Source organism: Phaseolus vulgaris, chromosome 7 (genome assembly GCF_000499845.2).
Source record: "Phaseolus vulgaris cultivar G19833 chromosome 7, P. vulgaris v2.0, whole genome shotgun sequence".
Lineage (NCBI taxonomy): Eukaryota > Viridiplantae > Streptophyta > Magnoliopsida > Fabales > Fabaceae > Phaseolus > Phaseolus vulgaris.
In genome coordinates, this window is record NC_023753.2 from 30,854,755 (window position 1) to 30,878,763 (window position 24,009).

The window sequence follows — 24,009 nt, forward strand, 5'->3', positions numbered from 1 at the left end:
GACACTCTTCAAAATTTAAACTCCTAGCTAACAACTATTTGTATTATTTTTTTATTTAATAATTTAATTAACATTTAATTAAATAATTTATTATTATATAGTTGTTAATTGAATGTAAGAGAAAATGTAGGGTATGAAAATAGTTTTTTCATTAGAAGTGTAACACAATTTATCAGTGGAGTATCATTCCACACATTACTTATTCAAATATTTTGCACCAACGTTACTTGGAAACGAAAAAGAATCTTTGAAAGTAAATAATCCTTGTGAACTAAGAGGAAAAGTAAAAGTTCCTTTTCATCCTTTAAAACTAAATGTGATATCGTGTTAAATATCCATTGGTGATAAAAATAGGTAATGCTATAAATTTGGGTTTCAAAAACCAGCAGCATACCATTTTATTGAGAGAGCGAAAGGAACATTGTTCAGAAATTGATTGAAGCAGTATTGAAGAGTAAATGACGAGGCCTTGAACGTGTCTTTTTTAGGGGGAGAGTGAGTACCTTGGAGCATCTCTACAAATGATTGGAAACATGGCATTACTGTATGCATTATTGAACGATGCCAATTATTGGAAGATGATATACACATAGAGTATCTGCTACGAATTAATTCACATTAATGTCAAGTAAATAACACAGATCATTTACTCAGTCTAAGCTATGAAGCCTAAATAAATAAGATAAAGGATTCCAGGCACATAACATAACTAAAGGTTGTCCAATTTGTTTATTCAGTAACTTAAATGGGAGCTGCACATGTGGTTCTAAAATGTCCTGTTTGATTGCAACGGCTACAGTGCACCACTCGCTTAACTCGTCCACGGTCTTCTGCACGAACTCTCTTCTTTCTTGGTCTCCCAGGGGGCCTCAGTGATTTAGGTGGATTGATAACAACTTCTATAGCTTTGTTAGCATTAACATCCCCCTCAGACGACTCCTTCCAGAGGGATTTATCAGGAATTGGATGTATGGTTTGTGAGTATGTCTTGCGGTAAGTTGCTACAGTGAAACAGCTTTCTGTGAATCTATGCACATTCTGCCTGCAGGAGAGAAGTGCTGCCACAGCATGTGCACAGGGCAAACCATAGAGCTGCCAGCCACGGCAAAGACAGCAACGGTTCCTTATATCTACTATGTTTGTTCCTTCATGAGATATTACTTCAAACTCAGCATCATTGGCGCGAAGAACCTGATATGTGCGTGCCCGATCAAGAGCTTCTGCTACGCGTCTCTCGGCGGAAGGTACGAGTATTGACGTCCACTGCATACTGGTCTCGCGGCGCTCATTAAACCAAGTCATTAGCTGCCTTCTAATACATTCCATCATTTGAATAATTGGAAGTCCAGATGCCTCCAATATCCAAGTGTTTAAAGATTCAACAATGTTTGCTGTCAAATGACCAAACCTTTGCCCCTCAAAATAAGCAGTGGCCCAGAGGCGAGGTGGGATTCTTCGAATCCAATATGCAGCATCTTGTGAAATCTCTTCAATCTCCAAAATTTTTGCTTCGAATTCAATCACAGTAAGAGCATTAGCTGCATCCCATAGAAGACTGACAAGCATGGTGTTATTAAATTCTTTACGGAAGCTATCACTCAAGTGGCGCATACAAAATCCATGGAAAGCAGTGGGAAAATTTGCTTCCACTCCATCCACAATTCCCTTCTGTCTATCAGACAAAATAGTGAGCCTTGGCATGTTTTCAGTGTGAATCTCAAGCAGGTTATGAAGTTCAGACAGAAACCACATCCAGTTATCATCATTCTCCTCATCAACAACTCCAAATGCCAAAGGAAAGAGAGCCCCATCGCCATCAAATCCAGTAGCAAGAAGCAACGTTCCAAGATACTTACTCTTTAAATACGTCCTGTCAAGCCCTAAGAGTGGCCGACAAGCATTTAAAAAGCCATATATTGATGCTTGAAAGGAAATAAAGAGACGTTGGAAGCAACAATCAGCTGGGCTTCCATAAACAGATGCAATACTTCCTGGATTAGTGCGTTTCACCTGTTCACAATAATGTGGAAGCAAGCGGTATCCTTCTTCAAAAGATCCACGCATTGCAGCCATTATACGCTCCTTACCTCTCCATGCTTGCTTGTACGACAAGGTAATACCATGAACCCTGTGAATCTCTTCCAATATTTCCTTTGGCTTGTAATTAGGATTCTCCTTCAGCCTTTGCTCCACAGAGTTAGCAACCCACTGAACAGAAGCTTGGTGATGGCCAAGATGAGAAATTCCTCCACATGAATGATGCTCATGAATTGTCCTAATAGTAAAGGTTGGAACCCCTGGGAGCTTAGCTGCGTGAATGCGCCAGGGACATCCTTCACTAGCACACTTAGCAGTAAAACGGGTTTTGTCAGATTTTATAGTCTGCATCTCAAAGTGCAGAGCAATTGCTGTATCCCTCAATGCCCTTCGGCAACTCTTGACATCAGGGAATTCTTGTCCCACTGACAATTCATAACTAGGACTTGCAGTACGAGCTTGAATTATTGGAGGTGAGGAAGCAAGCCCAAGCTGTGATTGTTGAACATCCATATCATTTGCAGAATCAATTCCCATTTCTGAGTTCTGAACCACATCCAGGGCAAGGTTCTCATCAAGTTCTTGGTTCTCTGAAACAGTCAAATCATTGTTCTCAGATAGGACTAAATCGTTCTGTCCAGGAAGTGGCAAGTCATGATCATCATGCTCGGGTTTTTGATCCATGGCTAGCTCATGCTCATGCTCATAAGTGTGATCATCACCTTCATGATCGTGGTTCTGTCCTAATCCCAATTCATGATCATGGGCATGTCCCAAGCCCAGTTCATGATCATGGGTTTGTCCCAGATCTAAATGGTGCTCATGGGCTGATCCCAGTTCTAATCCATGGTTCTGGCTGAGGCCCAAAGTGTGGTTATGGCCCAGCACCAATTGCTGATCATGACCAAGAGCCAAATTGTGACTTTGACCAAGTATCAAATCGTGGTTAGCCATCAAGATGTAAATCACTACATATAGCAACAAGCCGACAACAAGAAGAACTGCTGTTCAGCTTGATATACAAATTACTGCTTTATGGCAGATACACTGTTGCAAGATCCTACAGATGACAAAAGACAAGTCAGATAAACCACATCAATCCTTTGTCCAACATATTAAAGCTAAAAGTCCTGAAATTGTATGCATCACGGGAAAGAAACAAAGAAAATAACAGAAGATCACGTGAGTATCCTGCTAACAAAGCATACCAATAATTTCTTCTCGTTTTAACTTTTTTATCCTTTCTTGGAATGACCTGCCTCAAATACATAGTAAATGTACAATCAACCAAATCATGTCAGGTCCTAACGCCAAAACTGCAGAAAATATATAATTCAAACAAGACAGGGAACCGTTGTCCACCCTTAGCAACTTGAAGTGCCATCACACATCAAAAAACACAAATTACATGATGAAACATTCACTATTGATTTAGTGTGTGTTCGGATTCACGTTAAATCATCGAGAATAGCATTGAAATACCAGCTATCACAACTTTAGGTAAATGCTCACATGTTTCCAGAATTGATTTTGAGCTGAAAAAACTTTAGATAGCTTTGTGTTGGATAAAAAAAGTTATACTGAGTTTTACTACTAACTTGCTTCTTAATAAATAATCCAAACATAAATCACATAATTTCCAAATCAATTTTGAAAAAACAATTCTATTTTAATTTAATTTTGTAAGCACTCACCCAGAACACGCTTACAACTACATTTCCACAATTGGGAGTACAAACCCACAAATCTATCATCTATGGTCAAATAGAAATAGTATGGATATCCAGCTATCCACGACACAAACATTCCATTCATACTTCCATTAATTGAGAACCATACAGAAACACATTCAAATTACACGAACTAAATTCCTAAGCCACAGAACGAAAAATCACGCCTTTAAATTGCAGAGAACGTGTAACATTCCTGAAAAAACTAAAACCACTCACACTATCCAAGAAAATAAACTACGCGTTGAGCTTACAACTCCAATTAACTTAAGCTGGACTGCAGTAGCCCAAAAGGGGAGTAAAGGGGGGAAATGTGATGTGAAGCGGATTCACAGGTAAACTGAACTAACAAAAAAGACGAACTTTCATGAAAACACACAATCAAATCCATTACCCACAATTGAATTGACTGAAAAACAAAGGAATTCCCTGATAGCCACGATAATTGACAATAAAAAAATTCTGAATAACGATAAAATTACCTAAAAGCTTTCACCTTTCCCCAAAAGGGAGTGAACCCATGGCCTGAAGAACTGGAAAAACATAAAAGGGAGGTGGGTAGTGGTGGCAGAGGCAGTGGGGCGAGGGTTGAGAGCGGATCGAAGGGGTTTTGTGAATTGAAAAAGAAAGAAGAGAAATTTGAAAAGAGGTTGATGAAAATTGGCGGGGAAGTGGAGAAAATCGGAAATAGGAGAGGAAGGGTAAGGAGAGGAGGGGAAGATTGGGAATTAGAGGGGTAGCAGAGGCATCGCTTCTGAGGGCTGAGAAGGGAAATACAGGTTTGGGGCTATCCACAAAAAGAGGGTATTTAGGTCAAAGGAATTCAACCTCTTCTTTTTTCTCTTTCTCGGAATTACTGTTTTGCCCCACTCCACCTTAGTATTATACCACTCTCGTATCTTCGTTTCCAAATATACTTCAATCATTCCTCTGAAACTCTTCACTTAGGGTTCTGCATCAGATTTTATTTTATGTCAAACAAAATCTTCTATTCTATAAACCTAGTTTCATTCGTTGCTTTAATTAGCTTAAAATTCAACCCAACCCATTCTGTTCTTCAGTTTATCTTTTGCATCTTAAACAAATCTAATCAATATTTTCCTAATTAATGTTTTTAAGATATTACTATTCAAATTACCCTGAAAAATTATTTTGAACTCAGAGTAAACCGATTAGAATCCACAAATTTATAGCCTAAGACCGTTATTGGTTTTTTGTTGTAATAGAAATTTTATATAAAATTTAGCCTAGTTGAATTTTATTGTTTTGCCTTAAATCCATGCCAATCTTGTAAAAGTCTCTAGCTAAATAGGTTTATAAAAAAATCTACATCCTAAAAAATATTTTAGGAATGTTCTTTGTGATATATTTTTAATTTAAATAAATCAATAGATTTTATTTATTTTTTATTTTTAATCATTAATATTAGTTGGAACAGTCGGAATTTTCACTTTTATTAACAATTTTTTTTCAAATAGCATTGTTTTCAATTTTATTTCTTAATTTAACATTCCTTTGTTTTTATTTTCCTATCTAATAGTGTTTCTGGTTTTTTTTCTTAGATAACATTATTTCCACTTTTAAATATTTATAAAATTAAAATAGAAGAAAATTTGAAAATTGAAGATTAAAAATATAAAAATTTATGAAAAAATATAAATATAAAGATAATGAAATAAAATATTTAAAAGATATTGTGATGTAAGTAAGCATTATGGGTAAACCATAAACCATAATCAATGAACCCTAAATCATAAACCCTAAATCCTAACTCATTAATCCCAAATAATAAATCCCAAACCCTAACTCATGAATCGTAAATCATAAACCCTAAATTCTAAATCACAAACCATACATCATGAACCCTAAACCATGAATCATAAACTCGAAACATTAAATCCTAACCCTCAATCACAACGGTTAAACCCTATCCCTACAAACACTGGTTCTAAATCCTTACATCATAAATCCTAAACTATGAATCTTAACCCTAAACCCTAAATCCCAAATTCTAAGAAATATTATATAATCATATTTGTTATTATAATTTATCACATATATTTATATATAACTCATTATTTACATAATTTTTCAATTTAAATATATATTTTTTCTTAATTTTTATTTTAAAATTATAATTTATACATTTATTTTTTTTATTAAACCTAATAATAAATTTATTCACTTAATTTTTTTTATTATTACATACATATCTTCAATGAATAACTTAATTTTTATTTATAATTTTTAAACCATTCAATTATTATTTTTTTATAAAATATCCAAACAATCTTATTTAATTTTTACTATTACTTATTTTTTATATCTTTTTAAAATTTTTTCTATTTCAATTTTATAAATATTTAAATTCACTATAATTTTATAATTATTTAAAAGTATAAATAATGTTATATGAAGAGATATGGAAATAAAAATAAAAAAGGTGTTAGATGGAAAAATAAAACTGGAAATATAGTGTTATTTGAGGAAAAATTCCCTATTAACCTGTCAATTAAATTAAAGACTGGTTATTTTTAAATTTAAATACTTAATTATTACGCAAATATTAATAGTGTTTTTAGATTAATAGTTTTCAAAGAGTAGCTCATTTTATAAAGAATTTATATTGTTTTATAATAAACATATACTACTTGAATGAAAATATTTTAAAATTATATAATTTTAAAATTAAATTGATTATTTAAAATTACAAAATTTCATATTTTACTTTAAAAAGTAAAAATTTAAACGTTTTCGTACTTTATTCTTTTACACATATATCTTCCTTATTTTCATAATTTGACTATGATTTAGTGTTGTTAGTTGAAGTTAAAACATGGTGAATTTAACCTCCATTCCATTTACATATCAGTGACTAAACATTGTTAGCATGAGTTTCATATTGAAATTGATTATGGTTATTTTTGGCTGACATTGGTTAAGATTTTCTTAGTTAACATAAAGAGTGTTATTCCGTCGATATTAAAAATAACAATTTTGTTGTTGACATTAAATAATTTTAATTTTTAATTGAATTTAATTTTGTTTTTTTTGTGTGTATTAATATTTGTTTACCAATGTCAATTGTAATTATTTTTATTCGATATTTGAAATTATTTTTTAATCTGTATGGTTAATGTTATTTTTTTGGTTTAAAGTCTGTTAGATTTCTTTCTAATGTTGAAGGAAAACAATGTTCGAATATCTTTGACTATGATTATTTTTTTTTAATGTCAGTTAAGGAAAATTTTCATCAACATCATTCGAAATGTATATCAAACAAATAATCCTACCAAAGATGTTTAAAAAATAATTTTAACTAATGTCAGCTAAAATAATTGTAACCGGTATCAACTGAAAAATATTTCAACCAATTTTAATTGAAAAAATCTTTGTTGTTATTGGCTAACAAAATATTGGTGAACTTTGGTCGAAAAATAGCACTGGCCAATGTTAAGTGAAAATCATCACCAACTAATACTTTTAAAATTATTAAATATTGTTTAATATTAACATATTTTTTATTTAGGGATAATTGAGATACTGTATCTAGATAAGAGAATTAAAAGTCAATGAATTTGAATTCTCCTAATAAATGAAAACATTTGAAGAAAGAAACAATTTGAATTAAAACATTTTAAATAAATTTCCTATCTAAATGCATGATAAGAGGTTCCTTCAGTAGTTTGATTGGGCTTGATTGGGTATCCATCCATCTTTACTAGTCCGTGCAATATGCTCGAGCTATTGTCATCACGGGTGAAGCCTTAGTTTGTAAGTGTGGTACATAATATAATAATTTTCATGGACATTCATTAGGTCAAGTAGTGTAGAATATTAGGATCAAGTAGTTTAGGATTTTGTATTTGTATTTGAGCCTGGTGTATATCAGGGTTATATTAAGGTTATTAAGCCCGAATAGAGTTTTAAGTGGGCTTCCAAATGTCAAAGAGAAGTCCTAGGTCGATACAAGGTTGATGAGAGGTGTCTACAAACCTTATTTGTACACATGATCAAATGTGAAAACATAACTAGATAAGTCACATTTGATTCACTCATGTGCCACATTTAAAGAAAGTTTGAATTTAAATTTCCCTTTATTTTACCTTCTCATGTTTGGTTGGATCATTTAACTACAAATAAAAAGTCTACATCACTTTAATTTCACTTTTAAATGAGTATTGAAATATTGTCCAGTAATTAATTATTCCTGATTCATCTTTTAGTCTCTTAGTTTTGACTATAATCTAATGTATCTCTTAAGTTTTTGCAACTTCAATTACATATCCTGAATTGAAGAACAACATTGAAGAAAAGGAGTCTATCACTCACCACTTTTAGTCATCAACCCTCACATATATATATGTTTCATCATCATTGTATATTATTTTTATTGTAAGAATTTTTATTTAAGTGTTACTATTACCATTAATAACTCCACTTTTATCATCATCACTATTTTTATAATAATCACAGTCATTGTATCATAATTATAATCATTCTTATCATCAGCTTTGTTACCATTTCTTTTTACACTAATGTCATGATTACCCAAAAAAAAATATAATATTAAAAGTTTATTAGAAAAATATAATAAAATATTATTAAGTAACCACTTTTGTCATTAGTTAATCGTGAGTATGAAATAGGATAATAAAAGAAACAATTGATTTCAGAAACAAGAGTACATGTTATTTATTTACTTTTCTCTTTCTTAATCTTATCATTAAAAAATAAAAAAATAAAAATTAAAAATTATTATTCGTCATATTAACTAAAATATATATTATTTTAGAGACTTAAAAAAATTATTAGTATCTAATTTTTTTATAATTAATAAATAATTTTTAAATTGACATTTAATTAGCTATCAAATTTATGAGTATCTACATTTAATTAAGATATTTAAAAATTATTTATCAATAATAAAAATTAATTTATATACCAATGATTTTATTAGTTTCTAAAATATCAAATTTAGTTAATATAATAACTAATTATTTATTATTTTTAAAATTAGTTTTTATTTAATGACTTTTTATTAATGTATTAAATAATTTATTATTTTAAATAAATATTATAATTCTTTTATCAAAATAACGAGATAATTTTTAATTAGAGAAAGATGTATAATTTAATTAAATGTATGAATATACTAAATGTACTTAACCACATTATATCACTAAACCAAAACTCAAATCCTAATCTCATATTCATGAACTTACTTACAAATTCCTTATATTTTGACTAAATGTTAGATAGTTTTCTACAAATATTCCACCACTCAATGGAACAGTGAAAGACTTCACTCTACTCGTGCAAACATCTCAAGAGAATTTGAACGTAAATTACACGTATTCCACAACTTGGTCGAACAACTCAAAGATTTCAGTGTGCTGGTGCGAACACGTCCACTAATCCTGGTAAAAACAATATTTATGCTCTTTATTCCACAGTCTAAAATACTAGTTTCATTAAATTTACCAAGTGTTAAAGAGTATCAATCAGAAGAAAAGACGTGAATGGCAATGCTGTGTGAATATTTTTAACAAAACAGGGACGTTAAATAATTAAAAACCAGATTTAATGTTTTAAAAATACGATGAAACAAATGAACACAGCTAAGAGCTACCTAAGCACTGGTGTTGTATAGCGAAAGCTGGGCGGGAAGGGACGGAATCCTTCAGCCACACACCAACTGTTATTGTTATTCGCATTCTAAAAGATCAAAACTTTTCAGTTTTTGGATTTGGGAATTTATTTTAACAAGCTGAGTCACTGGTATTGGTCTTTGAATTTTTACAAAAGGAAATTTTTTCAGCAAGTGCGAATAAATTAAACTCCCATTACATCACAACTTCTTGTGATTAGGTTCTTGCTCACCAAAACGGTGTCGTCTCACCCATCACGAACCACCCCTCCCACCCTATCCGCGTCGCCCTAATCGCCGACCGGTGCCCCTGCAGGTAGGTCTACTTGAACTTCTCTGTGTCGCCGGAGATTCTCTCCGGCTTCACTTTCTCGTCTAGACCATTTTAACTTTTTTATTTTATTTTAAAAGCAGTTATCAGAACGCCCTTATTTTTTTTAAGGAACCCGCTCGGTTTTTTTTCTAAGCCAAATGGGTTTTGGTTTGTGTTTATTTATATGCATATGAAAATGTCACCCCAAGTCAAGATACAAGGACTACGAAGGTGTTTGAGGTAAAAGCTTAGGTTTGAATAAAAACTGGTTTGATTAATAAAACCAATATTCTTCCTTGCTTTTCTGTCCTTGTCATGTAAGTGGAACCGCGGTAATGTTCTTGTGTTCCTTGTTTATTGCGTTTTCATCACAGGAGCAGCTCTATTCTAGAAAATTTCAATTTGAGTTTCGCCTTGTGAAGTAAGAAAGGTTGGGTTGGGGTTGGTTGCTTCATTTTGAGATATTTTAGCATCAGGGGCATTCTGGGTCTGATTGATTACAGTGATACAATCGTTATTTTAAATTTAGGCAGTTTACCTAGTAATCCTTTATTGAAACAGTGTATATGGGGTGTGAGAAACTGGTTTTTACTTTTGATTTGACTCATCTAAAGTCAGTTCAGTAGAGTGTACTACACAGCATAAAACGTATTAATAATCACGACGTTTGAGATTGTAACTATCTTCATAGTTTGTTGTGTATGGGCCTGATTTGATCATAATTCTCAAAATTTGGAACTTCACTTTTAATTCTAGAGTACACTTTTTCATTTTGACAGAACCAAATGCCAAATAACTGTCTTTGTTTGGTACCTGTTCTAGCAAAGAAGAATAAGATCTTAAATAGAGCATTTGGTTTTAGCCAGAAACACAGAGATTTGTAGTCGAGTTTTTTTCTCCCTTTTTCTGATCTCGTATCTCCCCTTTTATGCTCTATCCATCCACCTTCCTGTATCTGGTCCTGCCTTTAATCTTTATTCACTATTAAATGTCAATTTTACTTTATAACACTCTAACCTTGCATTAAAACTATATTGAATGTGGAGGAGACATTAACAAGATTTCTCTATTAAATGTTCAGTCTTTGATCAGATATTTTCCTGAGATATGATCTTATCCTATCAAAATTGTTCCTAAACAGATCAGACCCTACCAATGACACCACAATACCTATTTTGATTTTTTTTTCCGATGTACTGACAAAACGAGTTGTCATTTTCTAGATATTTTTATTGTATAAAAACTATAAGGAACATATTACAGCAGTAAATTGGATGATTGAGTTGCTAGTTCCCCACCTAAGCTCAACGACAAAAGGGATGGTTTTACTTGGAGAATGGAATGTCTTAGTATTTATAGGGTTTATATGATTGCTGCAACAGGCAGCTTGAATTCATTGCTCTCATTTGTAGTCATATAAGATGGAAGTTTGCAAGTCTTAGGTTCCTTCCTTTTTTAGTACATATCTGCAGCTGTTGCTATTTTGTTTAATTATAGTGTTTCTGTTTATTTGCAGGTCTTAGTGACAGGGTTCAGAAGCCTTCCACTCTTGTTTGCAGATACACCTCTAATGCAGTTCGTGAGTTAACAATAGCAAGTAACGTTCTTCACTCCAATCAGTTATATTGTCTCCCTCCCCCCCATCTCTTCTATGTTTATATTCCTACAGCCATTGCTTAGCAGCATCAGCCTTCTTATTTAAGTCATAGAAGCAGATGCTGTTAGTAAATCTTAAATCTACTTTGGTGTCAAAAAGGAAATTTATGATTATATGCATTTACTTTCCTATGAGCTCTTTGTGATTTAAAATGGAATTTTGTCTTCTATATCATCGTCAACAATAGCAAATATATCCTGTTTTATTGTTAAAAAGAGAATTTATATGATTATTACAATATTATTTTGGAAGGAACCCCTTTTCAGCTTTGCCTCTAAAACCAACTGGGTTTTTGGTTTGTGTTATATATATGAAAGAATCACTTCAAGACAAGGCACACACAGAAAGGGAAAGTTTGTGGCAAAGAACCAAGATTTGAATATGCTTCACAGTGCACGCATAGTGTTGTCAGGCCACACCACCATCTCAGCTTTTTCCTTCAGACCCTCTAGTCCCTCTATTACGACAGCCTCTTCACTTGGTTTCTGCATGGAGCAATCTCCTCCTTTAAAGCTAAAGCAGCGTCACCAGCCCCATCTCGCCTGTCAAGCAACATCACGGGACGATGATGCGTCTCTAAGGTTAAATTTTGCATTTTAAATAAATGAAGATTATTTTCTGATTGTATGGATCTGTTTTTCAGCTTTCTTCAACTTTGGCAGATAAATGTAATATTCTTTAGAAGTTTCTGAAACTGAAAATGACATGAACAGCCCAAAATTTGGTATTGATGTTTGTAGGAATGATGAACAGCCTGTTCATGGACTATCTGAAGTGGTTGTTGGGGTTCTGGGAGGTGGGCAACTTGGTCGTATGATGTGTCAAGCTGCTTCTCAGATGGCCATTAAAGTAATGGTTTTAGATCCACAAGAAAATTGCCCTGCTAGTTCTCTGGCTTATCATCATATGGTTGGAAGCTTTGATGAAAGCACTAAAGTGGAGGAATTTGCCAAGAGGTTCAGCTTTTTGTGTAATTGATGTTTTGTATTTTTCATTTTCTATGTCACTTATTGGAAAGTACGATGTTCAGATGTGGAGTATTGACAGTGGAAATTGAGCATGTTGATGTTGATACATTAGAAAGACTTGAGAAACAGGGAGTTGACTGCCAGCCCAAAGCCTCTACAGTCAGAATTATTCAGGTGATTATCTTTCTGGTTTTCATGTGTAGTACTAATTGAGAAAATGAATAAGTAGATAGTTTCATTATATGCACAAAGCCTGGTCATTGTAGTAGGATATCTCCTTTTCACAAACTTGACAATTTCAACAATTTAAAGGTTAGAGTAATGCTGTTATCTGAATGGTTTCCTTGACATGATTATTCAACTTGTTATAGGATAAGTATCAGCAAAAGGTTCACTTCTCCCAGCATGGCATTCCACTTCCTGAATTTATGAAGGTTTGTACCATTTATATCTGTTAAAATAGTATTTGAAAATTCATCTTTAGGATATTAATTGAAGATAAATGAATAATATGTTTTGAACAGATAGATGATCTTGAAGGTGCTAAGAAAGTAGGGGAACTCTTTGGATATCCTCTTATGATTAAGAGTAGGAGACTAGCTTATGATGGGCGAGGAAATTTTGTTGCTAAAAGTGAAGAGGAACTTTCTTCTGCTGTGGATGGTAAGTAGGTCTTTAACAAGTGTGTTTTTTCTTTTCTTTTCTTGAGAAAGGGAAAACATGAAAAAACTCATCTGTCCTTCATTAGCCAAAAGAATAAGAAGAACATCTTTGAATTCATACCTTTTACTCTTCTTTTTTAACCTGCCTCTCCCCATCCCCCAACTTTGCAGCTCTAGGAGGATTTGATCGTGGTTTATATGCTGAAAAATGGGCGCCTTTTGTCAAGGTCAGTGTCTATATTTTTCGCTGATCATAGTGATTATTCAATCCATGATTCAATAGATATTGCTGGTGCTAAACCAATGAATGTTGAGTTTTTGTTTTTTTTTATATAGTGGTCAATTTATTAAGATCTCATCTGAAAGGATTGTTTCAATTGTTCATTATGGCTGTCAATCAAATAATATTTCCCTCTCTACTGTATTGGCCTTCGATAACAGTTTGCCTTGCATGGATGAAAATTATTGATGTAACTCATTCTAATGCTATACAATGCTCACTTCTCTTGCAAAATTCTTTTACTCTTAAATTTCCCTCCTTTGAATGAATTATGTTATAGTACTTCATGGTGTTTTCATTCAATTTACTTGTTTACTTATCTAAAGCATGCCTTTCAGCTCATGAAATAGTTTTTTATGAGTTTGTGAACCTTAAAATATTTTTCTCCCAAAATAATGGCAGGAACTAGCTGTCATTGTGGCAAGAGGGAGAGACAATTCCATTTCATGCTATCCTGTTGTTGAAACTATTCACAGGTAACTTGCAGAACACATCCATGATACATTTATTATTATGAAAGATTTTAAATCAAGTTTTCCCACAGATTAACTTAAAATATTTATGTTTGGTTGTAGGGACAATATATGCCACATAGTTAAGGCTCCTGCTAATGTGAAATGGAAGACGAGAGAGCTTGCCACAGAAGTTGCTTTCAATGCTGTTAACTCTCTGGAAGGTGCTGGTGTGTTTGCAGTTGAATTGTTCTTAACCAAGGATGGAGAGGTTGTTACTTTTTTCATGAACTTTGGACATGCCTTAATGTTTTCTTCTTGACTGCTACATTTACTTCTTTTTACTAGTAATTTTTCTGCTGTGCAAATACCTTATATTTGTTTGTTAATCCCATGATAGTGACCATGCCCATGTTTCTTCACAGATTTTATTAAATGAAGTAGCACCTAGACCTCACAATAGTGGGCATCATACAATAGAATCTTGCTATACCTCACAATATGAGCAACATTTGCGGGCTGTTGTTGGTCTTCCACTTGGTGATCCATCAATGAAAACTCCAGCTGCTATCATGTACAACATATTAGGTGAAGAAGAGGTACTCTTAGCATTAAGTATCTCTCCATTTTGCATTCTCTATCATATATATGAAATAAGGTCTTTTTTTTCTCCTATTCCTGTTGAAGTGATGCTATTATATTTGTCTGGGTTTCATTATTATAAGAATAATAATAATTGTTATTATTATTATCAGGTGCATGGTTGCAAAAGAGTTGTGATATTACTAATGAATAATTTTTTTCACATTATTATACATGAAATGAAAATGTAAATATGAATGGTTTGAAATTAAACATTTGTAAGAAAGTATGGAAGTCAAATTTGAAGAAAAATCTCCCCTGTTGTCATGAATCTGAACAGAAGTGATTGACTTTTATCATGTTATATATTTGGTTCATAGTTAGATGGTGGTTATGCATTTTAAGTCTATTGAATGCTCCCTTTAGTTCATTTAATTATTTTGAAAGGATCATTCCATTCAATTACTGTGACTCTGGCCCATTAACTTTACTGAATAATTTCAGGGGGAACTTGGTTTTCAATTAGCACATCAATTGATCAAAAGGGCACTGGCTATCCCTGGTGCTTCTGTTCATTGGTATGATAAGCCAGGTAAACTTCTTGTTAAGCAGCAATTTTAAGTTTGATCACACCCGTCTTGCTGTTTCATCACTTGTATGATCACTAAATGACACCATAATGACAATGGTCAGAAATGAGGAAGCAACGGAAGATGGGCCATATAACTATTGTTGGACCCTCCCTTAACAATATTGAAAGCAATCTTGCAATACTGGTGGAAGGGAAAAGATTACATGATAAGACTAGTGGTTAGTAACGAAGACTTTTTTCATAATTCTCTTTTTTTTTGTTAGCTATTGATCTTATGTTGCTAGACCTGTGATGATGGTTTTCATAGTAACTCATTGACTGATGCAATAATTGCACATGGTCAATGAATAGTTCATAGTTGCAGTACTGATTTTATATTTTTTATTCTATTTTTTTCTTCTTTTATTCTAAGCTAAATATTTGAGTTAGACCTAGGAATATAGTAATATTTGAAGCATGTATCAGTTTCCGAAGCATGAACTTGTTGGACATGTTTCTAACACATCCTCCAACACCTATCTGGGAAGTCCTTCTAAGAATTATCTTTTGTTGACTTGGACATTTGAGAAAATACCTCCATACAGCCAAACGATTCAAGATACTGCTGGTATTCTAAAAAACACATTTTTTTAGCATTAAGAGAAGCCAGCTTAAATTGTATGAAATATTAAAAATTAATATGTTCTTTTTTGGTGAGATTCGTTATCTTAGGAAGTCGAACATGAATTATGAAATCTTGATTATCAAACAAGATATTTGGCTACGCACAAAGAGTCCTACATTTAGACAATAGTTTTGTTTGAGTGTTCATGTTGAAGTTTGTGCTTCCATATCACTTGTAGCTATGTCTATCTTTCTCTAGTCAATCACATTAACTGCTGCCTGTCCAACCTATCAAAACATGTTTTATCTCAGAATATAGGTTGATTGTTTGCTTTATTGAACTTTGTCCTTGTCTTCTGTCTTATTGAAAGCAAAATTAATATTTTTACATAAAGTTTCGTTTCATTTGTTTGTTTAACATTTTTGGTGATTTAGTATTTTGACATTTTTCTTTTTGGATTTTCTAGCTATTGGGAGAACTCTATTATTTTGTGTCTTTATTACCTTATAATAATATGCCATCTTGTTATGACTCTGGCAAGACAAATTACTTGTTTCTTCCTCATATTTTGCTCAAAACATTGTTAGTATCTAATGAATATGGAGAATAAGTAAGATTATTGAAATTACAAATTGTATCTGTATCCATATATTGCTTTCAGTCATCCTTTCTGTGTTTTGCTATCTACTCTCTGACAAATATAAGAAAACTACCTCTAACCATTCTCTTATAATTAAGGAAACTGAAGAGGAGCACTGTATTTGAGAGGTTGAAGCTAAAATCTTGTTATTCTCATATTATTGCTTTGTTTTGTTTCATAATTGTAGTTGCTCCACGTGTGGGGATCATAATGGGTTCTGATTCAGATCTTCCTGTTATGAAAAGTGCTGCTGAAATCTTAGAGATGTTTGATGTGCCTCATGAGGTATAATTATTCTAATTTCCCTGAGGGAGTTGTTTTCTTTTCAGAATTACAAAATACCTTCAGATATATCTTTAGAATATTTGAAGTATCTTAGATGATGTCTTAGGATTATTATTCTTTTATATTTTGATTTATTTCCTTATTTTATCAGGATACTTATAATTATAGAAATATCTGATTAGAATCAGATTTATTATGATTTATAGGAATAAATATCCTATTATAGTTCATAAAATCAACTCTGTTGTGTAGTACATACAAAGTTTTTCAGTATTTCTTCCTTCTATATTTTTTTCTTTCGATATGATATTAGAGTGGTACCATTGCATGTGACATGTGTTACCACTGTTTTACTTGAGTTCCCTAAAACAAAAAAAGTGGAACTCTAATGATCACATCTTCTGTTGTATCTTACTTTCAGCATGGTTGTCACTTTTCATTGTTTTTTATTTGGTTTGCCATTTTTTATTTGTAATTGCTGTTCATTGTTGCCAACTTCTTCGTTTATACACTATGTTAGCCACCTTCCCACTGCACGTATTGCCTCCACTTTTTCTAGACCCAATGGTCCTGAATTTTCCTATATGCATTGGAAAAAAATCGGCGTAGGAAATGTTGGAGCCATTGTGCTCGGTAATAGCTGAGACCAATCCATCTGGTAAAAAGCCAGGGTTACTGCATCTGGCAAAAAGCTGGGGCCATATCTGAAGATAATTTATATTTCTAACAGTTGTGTATGGAATCTTTTATTCTTAAAGATAAATACGCTTATTAAATTTCAGGTAAGAATAGTTTCAGCGCACAGGACTCCAGAATTGATGTTTTCTTATGCCTCATCTGCTCATGAACGAGGCATACAAGTCATCATTGCTGGTGCTGGTGGTGCAGCTCATTTGCCTGGTAAATCATTTGAATTTTACTTTGTATTATTATCTTAAAGATGAGATGTCTTATTGGCATTAAGTAAGCTTCAAATCTCAGGTATGGTTGCTGCTCTTACTCCCTTGCCTGTTGTTGGCGTTCCTGTGCGTGCTTCTACCTTGGATGGACTTGATTCACTCTTGTCAATTGTCCAGGTATTTTTGTTTTTGCGTAAATATCAATGCTTACCAATTTTCCATGCTGAACATAATTCTTTGCTGTGTTCCTCGGTTGCCTTTTTCCAGTGATGAGTTAATAAGATGTAATATGATTTTGAAAGGGCATTATTGGTTCTTTTTCAGAAGCGTAAGATAAATATTGATTGAAATCTTTCTAAATGAAGACTTTTCCTTGTTGATGATTTTGGTTTTATTGCTAAGGGTTCTGGTATTTTTATGAGTGTTAATATTAAGTTAATTATTGTTTGTGAATGAGGGATTTATGAAGATACTAATCTGAAGGCAAGATTCTCAATCGCTGAACCCAGCCTTTCTTTCACCAATAAGAATTTTCCTTTGCAACTCCTTCCTGTATTCTGTGTTTTTATTTGGGATGGGGGTTGGGATTGTTGAAGGTGTTCTGTAAACATTCACATTTGTTGTCACATTCTCTTCTCAATTCTTTGGTTCAGCATTGGAGCTGGACTTGGCTTCCTTTTGGCCATCAACGAAGTTTACCCTTGTTTTGTCTTGCCTTATCCCTGCCGAGTAACCTGATATGAATTAACCAAACAAGTGAAATCATTTTCAATTACAGTTTTAAGTCAGATTTATCCTCACTTCTAGTCTAGGTAGTCAATTCAGTGTCAGTAACCACCAATTGTTTTAGGACTTGGGAAATTGAATCAGCAGTGACCTTTTTCAATTATTAAAGCTAAATTGTAACATGTAGTTGGTGTTTTGCTTTTCTAGTTTTTGATACACGGGATTAGGTAAAATTTCATGTAATTCAGTATAAAGAATAGAAATTCCAGTATTGCTAAATGGATTCATGTGATTTGATGAAAGGAGGACTGGAGCTAAATACAATTTTTAATATTTTCTTAAAACTAAAAGCATTTCTTTTAAAACAGAGCAAAAGCTCAAAAGTGCAGCTTCTATAGAAGTTGTCAAAAAGATTGAACCAAACACCACCATAGCCTTTTCTTGCTGACACATTTGTTGGCTGTGCAGATGCCGAGAGGTGTGCCAGTTGCCACTGTTGCAGTTAATAATGCAACTAATGCTGGATTGCTGGCAGTGAGGATGTTGGGTGTTGCCAACGATGATCTTCTGTCAAGGTTTTCTCTTCTCCCTCTTCCTTTATGTAAATCTAATGTATCATTTGGTGATTAAAGTAAAATTCATAATATTGTGCAGGATGAGTCAATATCAAGAAGACCAAAAAGAAGGCGTCTTGAGCAAAGGAGATAAACTAGAAAAACATGGTTGGGAATCCTACTTAAAAAATAGTTAATTGTACCCATTAATTTGGTCATTCGTTTTTAGGCTCCCATCTCATTTTTGGTCAAGTGCAAAGTTTTGGTAGAAAAGAAGTCTCATGGAGGGTGTGGTATATCAATAAGTAGATTGAGAAACATTGGAGTTAGATGTTTTGTTACCTAAATCAACAGATTTTCTATTTTCTGTTGCTAACATGCAGGAAGAAAGGAAAAGTATGTAATATGACTGAAAAGTCTTGAATTCACATCGATATTTACTGTTACCAAAATAAGTCCCTGCCAGTACCTTCAAATAGATTTGACCAGCTAAAATGTATAACTTGTATTTTATTTGGTTTGTAATGCACAATGTGCCACGCTCGTATCATTGAGAACAGAGTTTTGTTGTTTTGGTCCATAATTTGGGTGTTTCTTCCAGCACCCTATCAAAAATTCTTCATGTATCTCATCAATTTTTATCTTTTACAAAAGCTTTCCAGAACATACTTGGTGAATTGGATTGAGCATTTAGTCATTTTATCTATTTGATGGGTTCACAAAAAAACTTTGATAGGCTACAGTAAAAAAGCCTCCATAATTTTGGGTATATGATTCACAACTTTCGACTGTTTGGACATATTGGACATATTAAACGTGTATAATCTGATGTTATAAGAGTTAAATTGTAATGATTAATAATTTAAAATAATATTATAAATTAAAATTTATTTATTATAAATTTGAAATGCATTTCATTACAAAATTTAAATATAGTGTACACATGTTATTTATATATCTAAAAGTTTTTAATTATATAAAAATATTTATCAAAATCTAATAAAATACTAATTTAATGTGATTGATTTTCTTCTAGTACAGATTTATGCTCTTCATATTCTTTCTAACTAATTTTTTATTATATAAATCTTTACTATTTTATTCTTTAAAATTTTGTAAATATTTATTTCAACTCAATTAATTATTTATAATAAAAACATCATTATCATTTTTTATTTTATTAATAATTATTATAATAATTAGTTTTTTATTTTTTTTATAATCATAAACATAATCTATATGAATTCCCTTTTAAACTACTTTATTTTTACATTCATTTTACCATTTTATATTTTAGTTATTTTTCTAAACTCAATTAAACAACTTACAATAAAAAATTATTTATAATAAAACTATTATAACTATTTTTTATGGACCATTTTTTTAATTTTAATAATAATTTTTTTTACCTTCATAAGAAAAAAATTGGGCACATGTCTTCTTCCCACTGCTATTAAAGAGGGTACATTTTTATTCTAGAGTCTGAAGCAAAACATTCACCATACTACATATCAAGAGAAAACAGAGGACAAAAAAATTATTTCCATTTGTTATTTTGGATCACTGCTCCTCTCACTTTGAATGGTACAAACACAGAATCATCTGGTGTTGGGAAAATAAAATGAAACACAAAACCAGACACACTTTTATTGGAACAAATTGGATTCAGGTGTTTGATTTCGTTTGGTGTAATTTCAGTTTGTCATTCTACTTCGCATTCTCCTCTCTTGACTCTTTCATTAATGTCGATGTGCGACTCGGGTTTTTCCCGATACACTAGCCCAACGACTGCGTGGAACAACCAGCTCCGGCAGCTATCGAAGCAACGGCAATACAGAGAAGCCTTAACTCTATACCGCCATATGCTCCGTTCCTCATTCTTCCCCAACGCCTTCACTTTCCCCTTCCTTTTGAAATCTTGCGCCTTTCTCTCTCTCCCTCTCACTGTTTCTCAGCTACACGCACATGTCATTCGAACCGGGTCGCAACCCGACCCGTATACCCGCTCTTCCCTCATCAACACCTACTCTAAATGCTTCCTCCCTCACCACGCACGCAAGGTTTTCGATGAACTGCCAAATCCCACCATTTGCTACAATGCAATGATCTCCGGCTATTCCTTCAACTCCAGCCCTCTTGACGCTGTCAAATTGTTCCGTCAAATGCGGAGGGAGGAGGAGGACGGGTTGGACGTGAATGGTGACGTTAGTGTTAACGCTGTTACACTATTGAGCTTGGTTTCTGGCTGTTCAGTGGCTACCCATTTGAAAATTGGCTCGTGCCTTCATGGGTGTGTTGTTAAGTTTGGGTTTGTGACCGATTTGGCTGTGGCAAATAGTTTGGTCACCATGTATGTTAAATGTGGGGAGGTTGAAGCTGCACGTCAAGTATTTGACGAAATGTCTGTGAAGGATTTGATTACTTGGAATGCTATGGTTTCTGGGTACGCGCAGAACGGGCATGCTAGGAGTGTTTTGGAGGTTTATAATGAGATGAAGTTGAATGGGGTGAGTGCTGATGCTGTTACCCTTCTGGCGCTTCTGTCGGCTTGTGCAAACCTTGGAGCACAAGGAATTGGTCATAAGGTGGAGCGTGAGATTGAGCGGCTAGGTTTTGGTTCTAATCCGTTTTTGAGGAATGCGCTAGTGAATATGTATGCTAGGTGTGGAAACTTGACTCAGGCACGCAGGGTTTTTGATTGCTCGGGGGAGAAGAGTGTGGTTTCGTGGACGGCAATCATTGGTGGGTATGGGATCCATGGCCACGGTGCGGTTGCGATAGAGCTTTTTGATGAGATGGTTAAGTCAGGTGTTAGGCCGGATCAGACGGTATTTGTGAGTGTTCTTTCGGCGTGCAGCCATGCCGGGTTAACTGATAGGGGTTTGGAGTATTTTGAAGACATGAAGATGAAGTACGGTTTGCAGCCTGGTCCGGAGCACTATTCTTGTGTGGTGGATCTATTAGGCCGGGCAGGTAGGTTGGAGGAGGCTGTGGATCTTATAATGTCAATGAAGGTGAAACCTGATGGTGCTGTTTGGGGTGCCCTTCTTGGTGCTTGCAAGATTCATAAGAATGTGAAGATAGCTGAGTTGGCCTTTCAGCATGTTGTTGAGCTTGAACCCATGAATATAGGTTACTATGTTTTGTTGTCAAATATATACACTGATGCTAACAACTTAGAAGGGGTTTTAAGAGTTAGAGTCATGATGAGGGAAAGAAAGCTTAGGAAGGATCCTGGACACAGCTATGTGGAATATAAGGGAAAAATGCACCTTTTTCACTCGGGGGATCTGAGCCATCCCCAAAGTAAGGAAATATACAGGATGTTAGATAAATTGGAAAATCTTGTGAAGGAGATCCATCCACCAGATAAAAAATGTCAAGGAAGAAATGAAGAACTCTTAATTGGTACAGGGGTGCACAGTGAAAAATTGGCAGTTGCATTTGCTTTGTTGAACTCTAAGAGTGGAACAGAGATTACCGTCATGAAGAACTTGCGAGTGTGTGTGCATTGTCATTTGTTCATTAAGTTGGTTAGCAAGATTGTCAATCGCCAATTTATTGTTAGAGATGCCACTCGCTTTCATCATTTCAGAGATGGGGTCTGCTCGTGCAAGGACTACTGGTGAATGAGGGATTTATTAAGATACTAATTTGAAGGCAAGATTTTCAATCGCTATGCTTACACCAATAATAATTTTCCATTGCTACTCCTTCCTGTATTCTGTGTTTTTTTTGGGGTGGAGATGGAGATTATTGAATGTGTTCTGTAAACATTCAAATTTGTTGTCTCATTCTCTTATCAATTCTTTGGTTCAGCATTGGAAGCTAGACTTGGCTTCCTTTTGGCCATCAACGAACTTTACCCTTGTTTTGCCTTGCCTTATCCCTGTCGAGTAACCTGATATGAATCAACCAAACAGGTGGAATTATTTTCAATTACAGTATTAAATCAGATTTATCCTCACTTCTAGTCTAGGTAATCAATTCAGTGCCAGTGACCACCAATTGGTGTAGGACTTGGGAAATTGCATCAGCAGTGACATTTTGCAATTATTAAAGCTAATTTGTAACATGTAAATGGTTTTTGCTTTTTTAGTTTCTTTTCTTAAACGGAGGACTTGAGCTAACCTAAATACAATTTTTAAGAATTTCTTAAAACTAAAAGCACTTCTTTAAAAGAGCAAAAGCTCAAAAGTGCAGCTTCTATAGAAGTTACAAAGTCAAAAAGATTGAACCACGCACCACCATAATCTTTTCTTGCTGACACAATTGTTGGCTATGCAGATGTCGAGAGGTGTTCCAGCCACTGTTTCAGTTAATAATGCAACTAATGCTGGATTGCTGGCAGTGAGGATGTTGGATGTTGCCAACGATAATCTTTTGTCAAGGTTTCCCCTTCTGCCTTTATGTAAATCTAATGTGAAAATTGCCCTGCTAGTTCTCTGTCTTATCATCGTATGGTTGAAGCTTTGATGAAAGCACTAAAGTGGAGGAATTTGTCAAGAGGTTCAGTTTTGTTGTGTAATTGATGTTTTGGATTTGTCATTTCCTATGTTACTTATTGGAAAGTACGATGTTCAGGTGCGGAGTATTGACAGATGAAATTGAACATGTTGATGTTGATACATTGGAAAAACTTGAGAAACAGGAAGTTGTCTGCCAGCCCAAAGCCTCTACAGTCAGTTATTCGGGTGATTATTTTTCTGGTTTTCATGTGTAGTACCAATTGAGAAAACGAATAAGTAGATATTTCCATTATATGCACGAAGGCTGGTCATTGTAGTAGACTGGTCACAAACTTGACAATTTCAATAATTTTTAAGGTTAGAGTAATAATGCTGTTACCCTAATGGTTTCCTTGACATGATTATTCAACTTGTTATAGGATAAGTATCAGCAAAAGGTTCACTTCGCCCAGGATGGCATTCCACTTCCTGAATTTATGAAGGTTTGTACCATTTATCTCGGTTAAAATAGTATTTGAAAATTCATCTTTAGGATATTAACTGAAGATAAATGAATACGATGTTTTGAACAGATAGACATCTTGAAGGTGCTAATAAAGCAGGGGAACTCTTTGGATATCGTCTTATGATTAAGAGTAGGAGACTAGCTTAAGATGGGAGAGGAAATTTTGTTGCTAAAAGTGAAGAGGAACTTTCTTTTGTTCGATTCCGACCTACCTTGAATATGTCTAATCCCTTAAGAATGAGGGGTTTTTTAGTAATAATTACTATTCCGACCGACCTATCATGCAGAAGTCTTGTTGTCCACGGTTGGTACCATGATCTGAATTTTACAATTTAGAATACAAAGTTAAAATCTAAATTTTATAATTCGAAAACCATTTTCGGATTCAGAAATAACTTTTAAAT

General features: G+C 33.7%; 3 protein-coding genes across 8 annotated transcripts; 2 read left to right on the plus strand and 1 right to left on the minus strand.

Annotated features, from left to right (window-relative positions):
- Nucleotides 1-522: 522 nt before the first annotated feature.
- On the minus strand, nt 523-4,709 carry LOC137829931 (uncharacterized). 2 transcript variants are annotated; one of them, XM_068636957.1, is made up of 3 exons: nt 4,250-4,653; nt 3,246-3,292; nt 523-3,097 (listed from the first exon to the last, which is right to left on the minus strand). In XM_068636957.1, the coding sequence occupies exon 3, from the start codon at nt 2,989-2,991 to the stop codon at nt 742-744; it is 2,250 nt and encodes a 749-aa protein (XP_068493058.1). In that variant the 5' UTR covers nt 2,992-3,097; nt 3,246-3,292; nt 4,250-4,653; the 3' UTR covers nt 523-741. The 2 variants fall into 2 exon arrangements, with proteins under 2 accessions (XP_068493058.1, XP_068493059.1); XM_068636958.1 differs by lacking the exon at nt 3,246-3,292 and having other exon boundaries at nt 4,250-4,709.
- A 4,651-nt stretch (nt 4,710-9,360) lies between these two features.
- On the plus strand, nt 9,361-19,266 carry LOC137829932 (phosphoribosylaminoimidazole carboxylase, chloroplastic). Of its 3 annotated transcripts, XM_068636959.1 has the most exons (19): nt 9,361-9,548; nt 9,639-9,733; nt 11,247-11,327; nt 11,705-11,968; nt 12,128-12,343; nt 12,418-12,529; nt 12,727-12,789; nt 12,880-13,018; nt 13,189-13,244; nt 13,700-13,773; nt 13,873-14,020; nt 14,175-14,348; nt 14,836-14,923; nt 15,025-15,141; nt 16,355-16,452; nt 17,235-17,352; nt 17,434-17,528; nt 18,546-18,652; nt 18,732-19,266. In XM_068636959.1, the coding sequence occupies exons 4-19, from the start codon at nt 11,769-11,771 to the stop codon at nt 18,826-18,828; spliced, it is 1,902 nt and encodes a 633-aa protein (XP_068493060.1). In that variant the 5' UTR covers nt 9,361-9,548; nt 9,639-9,733; nt 11,247-11,327; nt 11,705-11,768; the 3' UTR covers nt 18,829-19,266. The 3 variants fall into 3 exon arrangements, with proteins under 3 accessions (XP_068493060.1, XP_068493061.1, XP_068493062.1); XM_068636960.1 differs by having other exon boundaries at nt 9,367-9,733; nt 11,640-11,968; XM_068636961.1 differs by lacking the exons at nt 9,361-9,548; nt 9,639-9,733 and adding an exon at nt 9,857-9,970.
- Nucleotides 19,267-20,113: 847 nt separating this feature from the next.
- On the plus strand, nt 20,114-23,977 carry LOC137829934 (putative pentatricopeptide repeat-containing protein At3g11460, mitochondrial). Of its 3 annotated transcripts, XM_068636964.1 has the most exons (6): nt 20,122-22,291; nt 22,451-22,554; nt 22,919-23,022; nt 23,216-23,325; nt 23,520-23,582; nt 23,673-23,977. In XM_068636964.1, exon 1 carries the CDS (start codon nt 20,374-20,376, stop codon nt 22,258-22,260), a length of 1,887 nt encoding a protein of 628 aa, XP_068493065.1. In that variant the 5' UTR covers nt 20,122-20,373; the 3' UTR covers nt 22,261-22,291; nt 22,451-22,554; nt 22,919-23,022; nt 23,216-23,325; nt 23,520-23,582; nt 23,673-23,977. The 3 variants fall into 3 exon arrangements, with proteins under 3 accessions (XP_068493063.1, XP_068493065.1, XP_068493064.1); XM_068636962.1 differs by lacking the exon at nt 22,451-22,554 and having other exon boundaries at nt 20,114-22,291; XM_068636963.1 differs by having other exon boundaries at nt 20,122-22,554.
- Nucleotides 23,978-24,009: the final 32 nt, after the last annotated feature.

Bases quoted from the DNA above. Each gene is read 5' to 3' on its own strand.
- LOC137829931 (XM_068636958.1), bottom strand. From the start codon at position 2,991: ATGGCTAACCACGATTTGATACTTGGTCAAAGTCACAATTTGGCTCTT.
- LOC137829932 (XM_068636959.1), top strand. From the start codon at position 11,769: ATGCTTCACAGTGCACGCATAGTGTTGTCAGGCCACACCACCATCTCA. The intron at 12,344-12,417 runs GTTCAGCTTTTT...TACGATGTTCAG, and splicing joins GTGGAGGAATTTGCCAAGAG to ATGTGGAGTATTGACAGTGG. The intron at 16,453-17,234 runs GTATAATTATTC...ATTAAATTTCAG, and splicing joins TGTTTGATGTGCCTCATGAG to GTAAGAATAGTTTCAGCGCA.
- LOC137829934 (XM_068636962.1), top strand. From the start codon at position 20,374: ATGTCGATGTGCGACTCGGGTTTTTCCCGATACACTAGCCCAACGACT.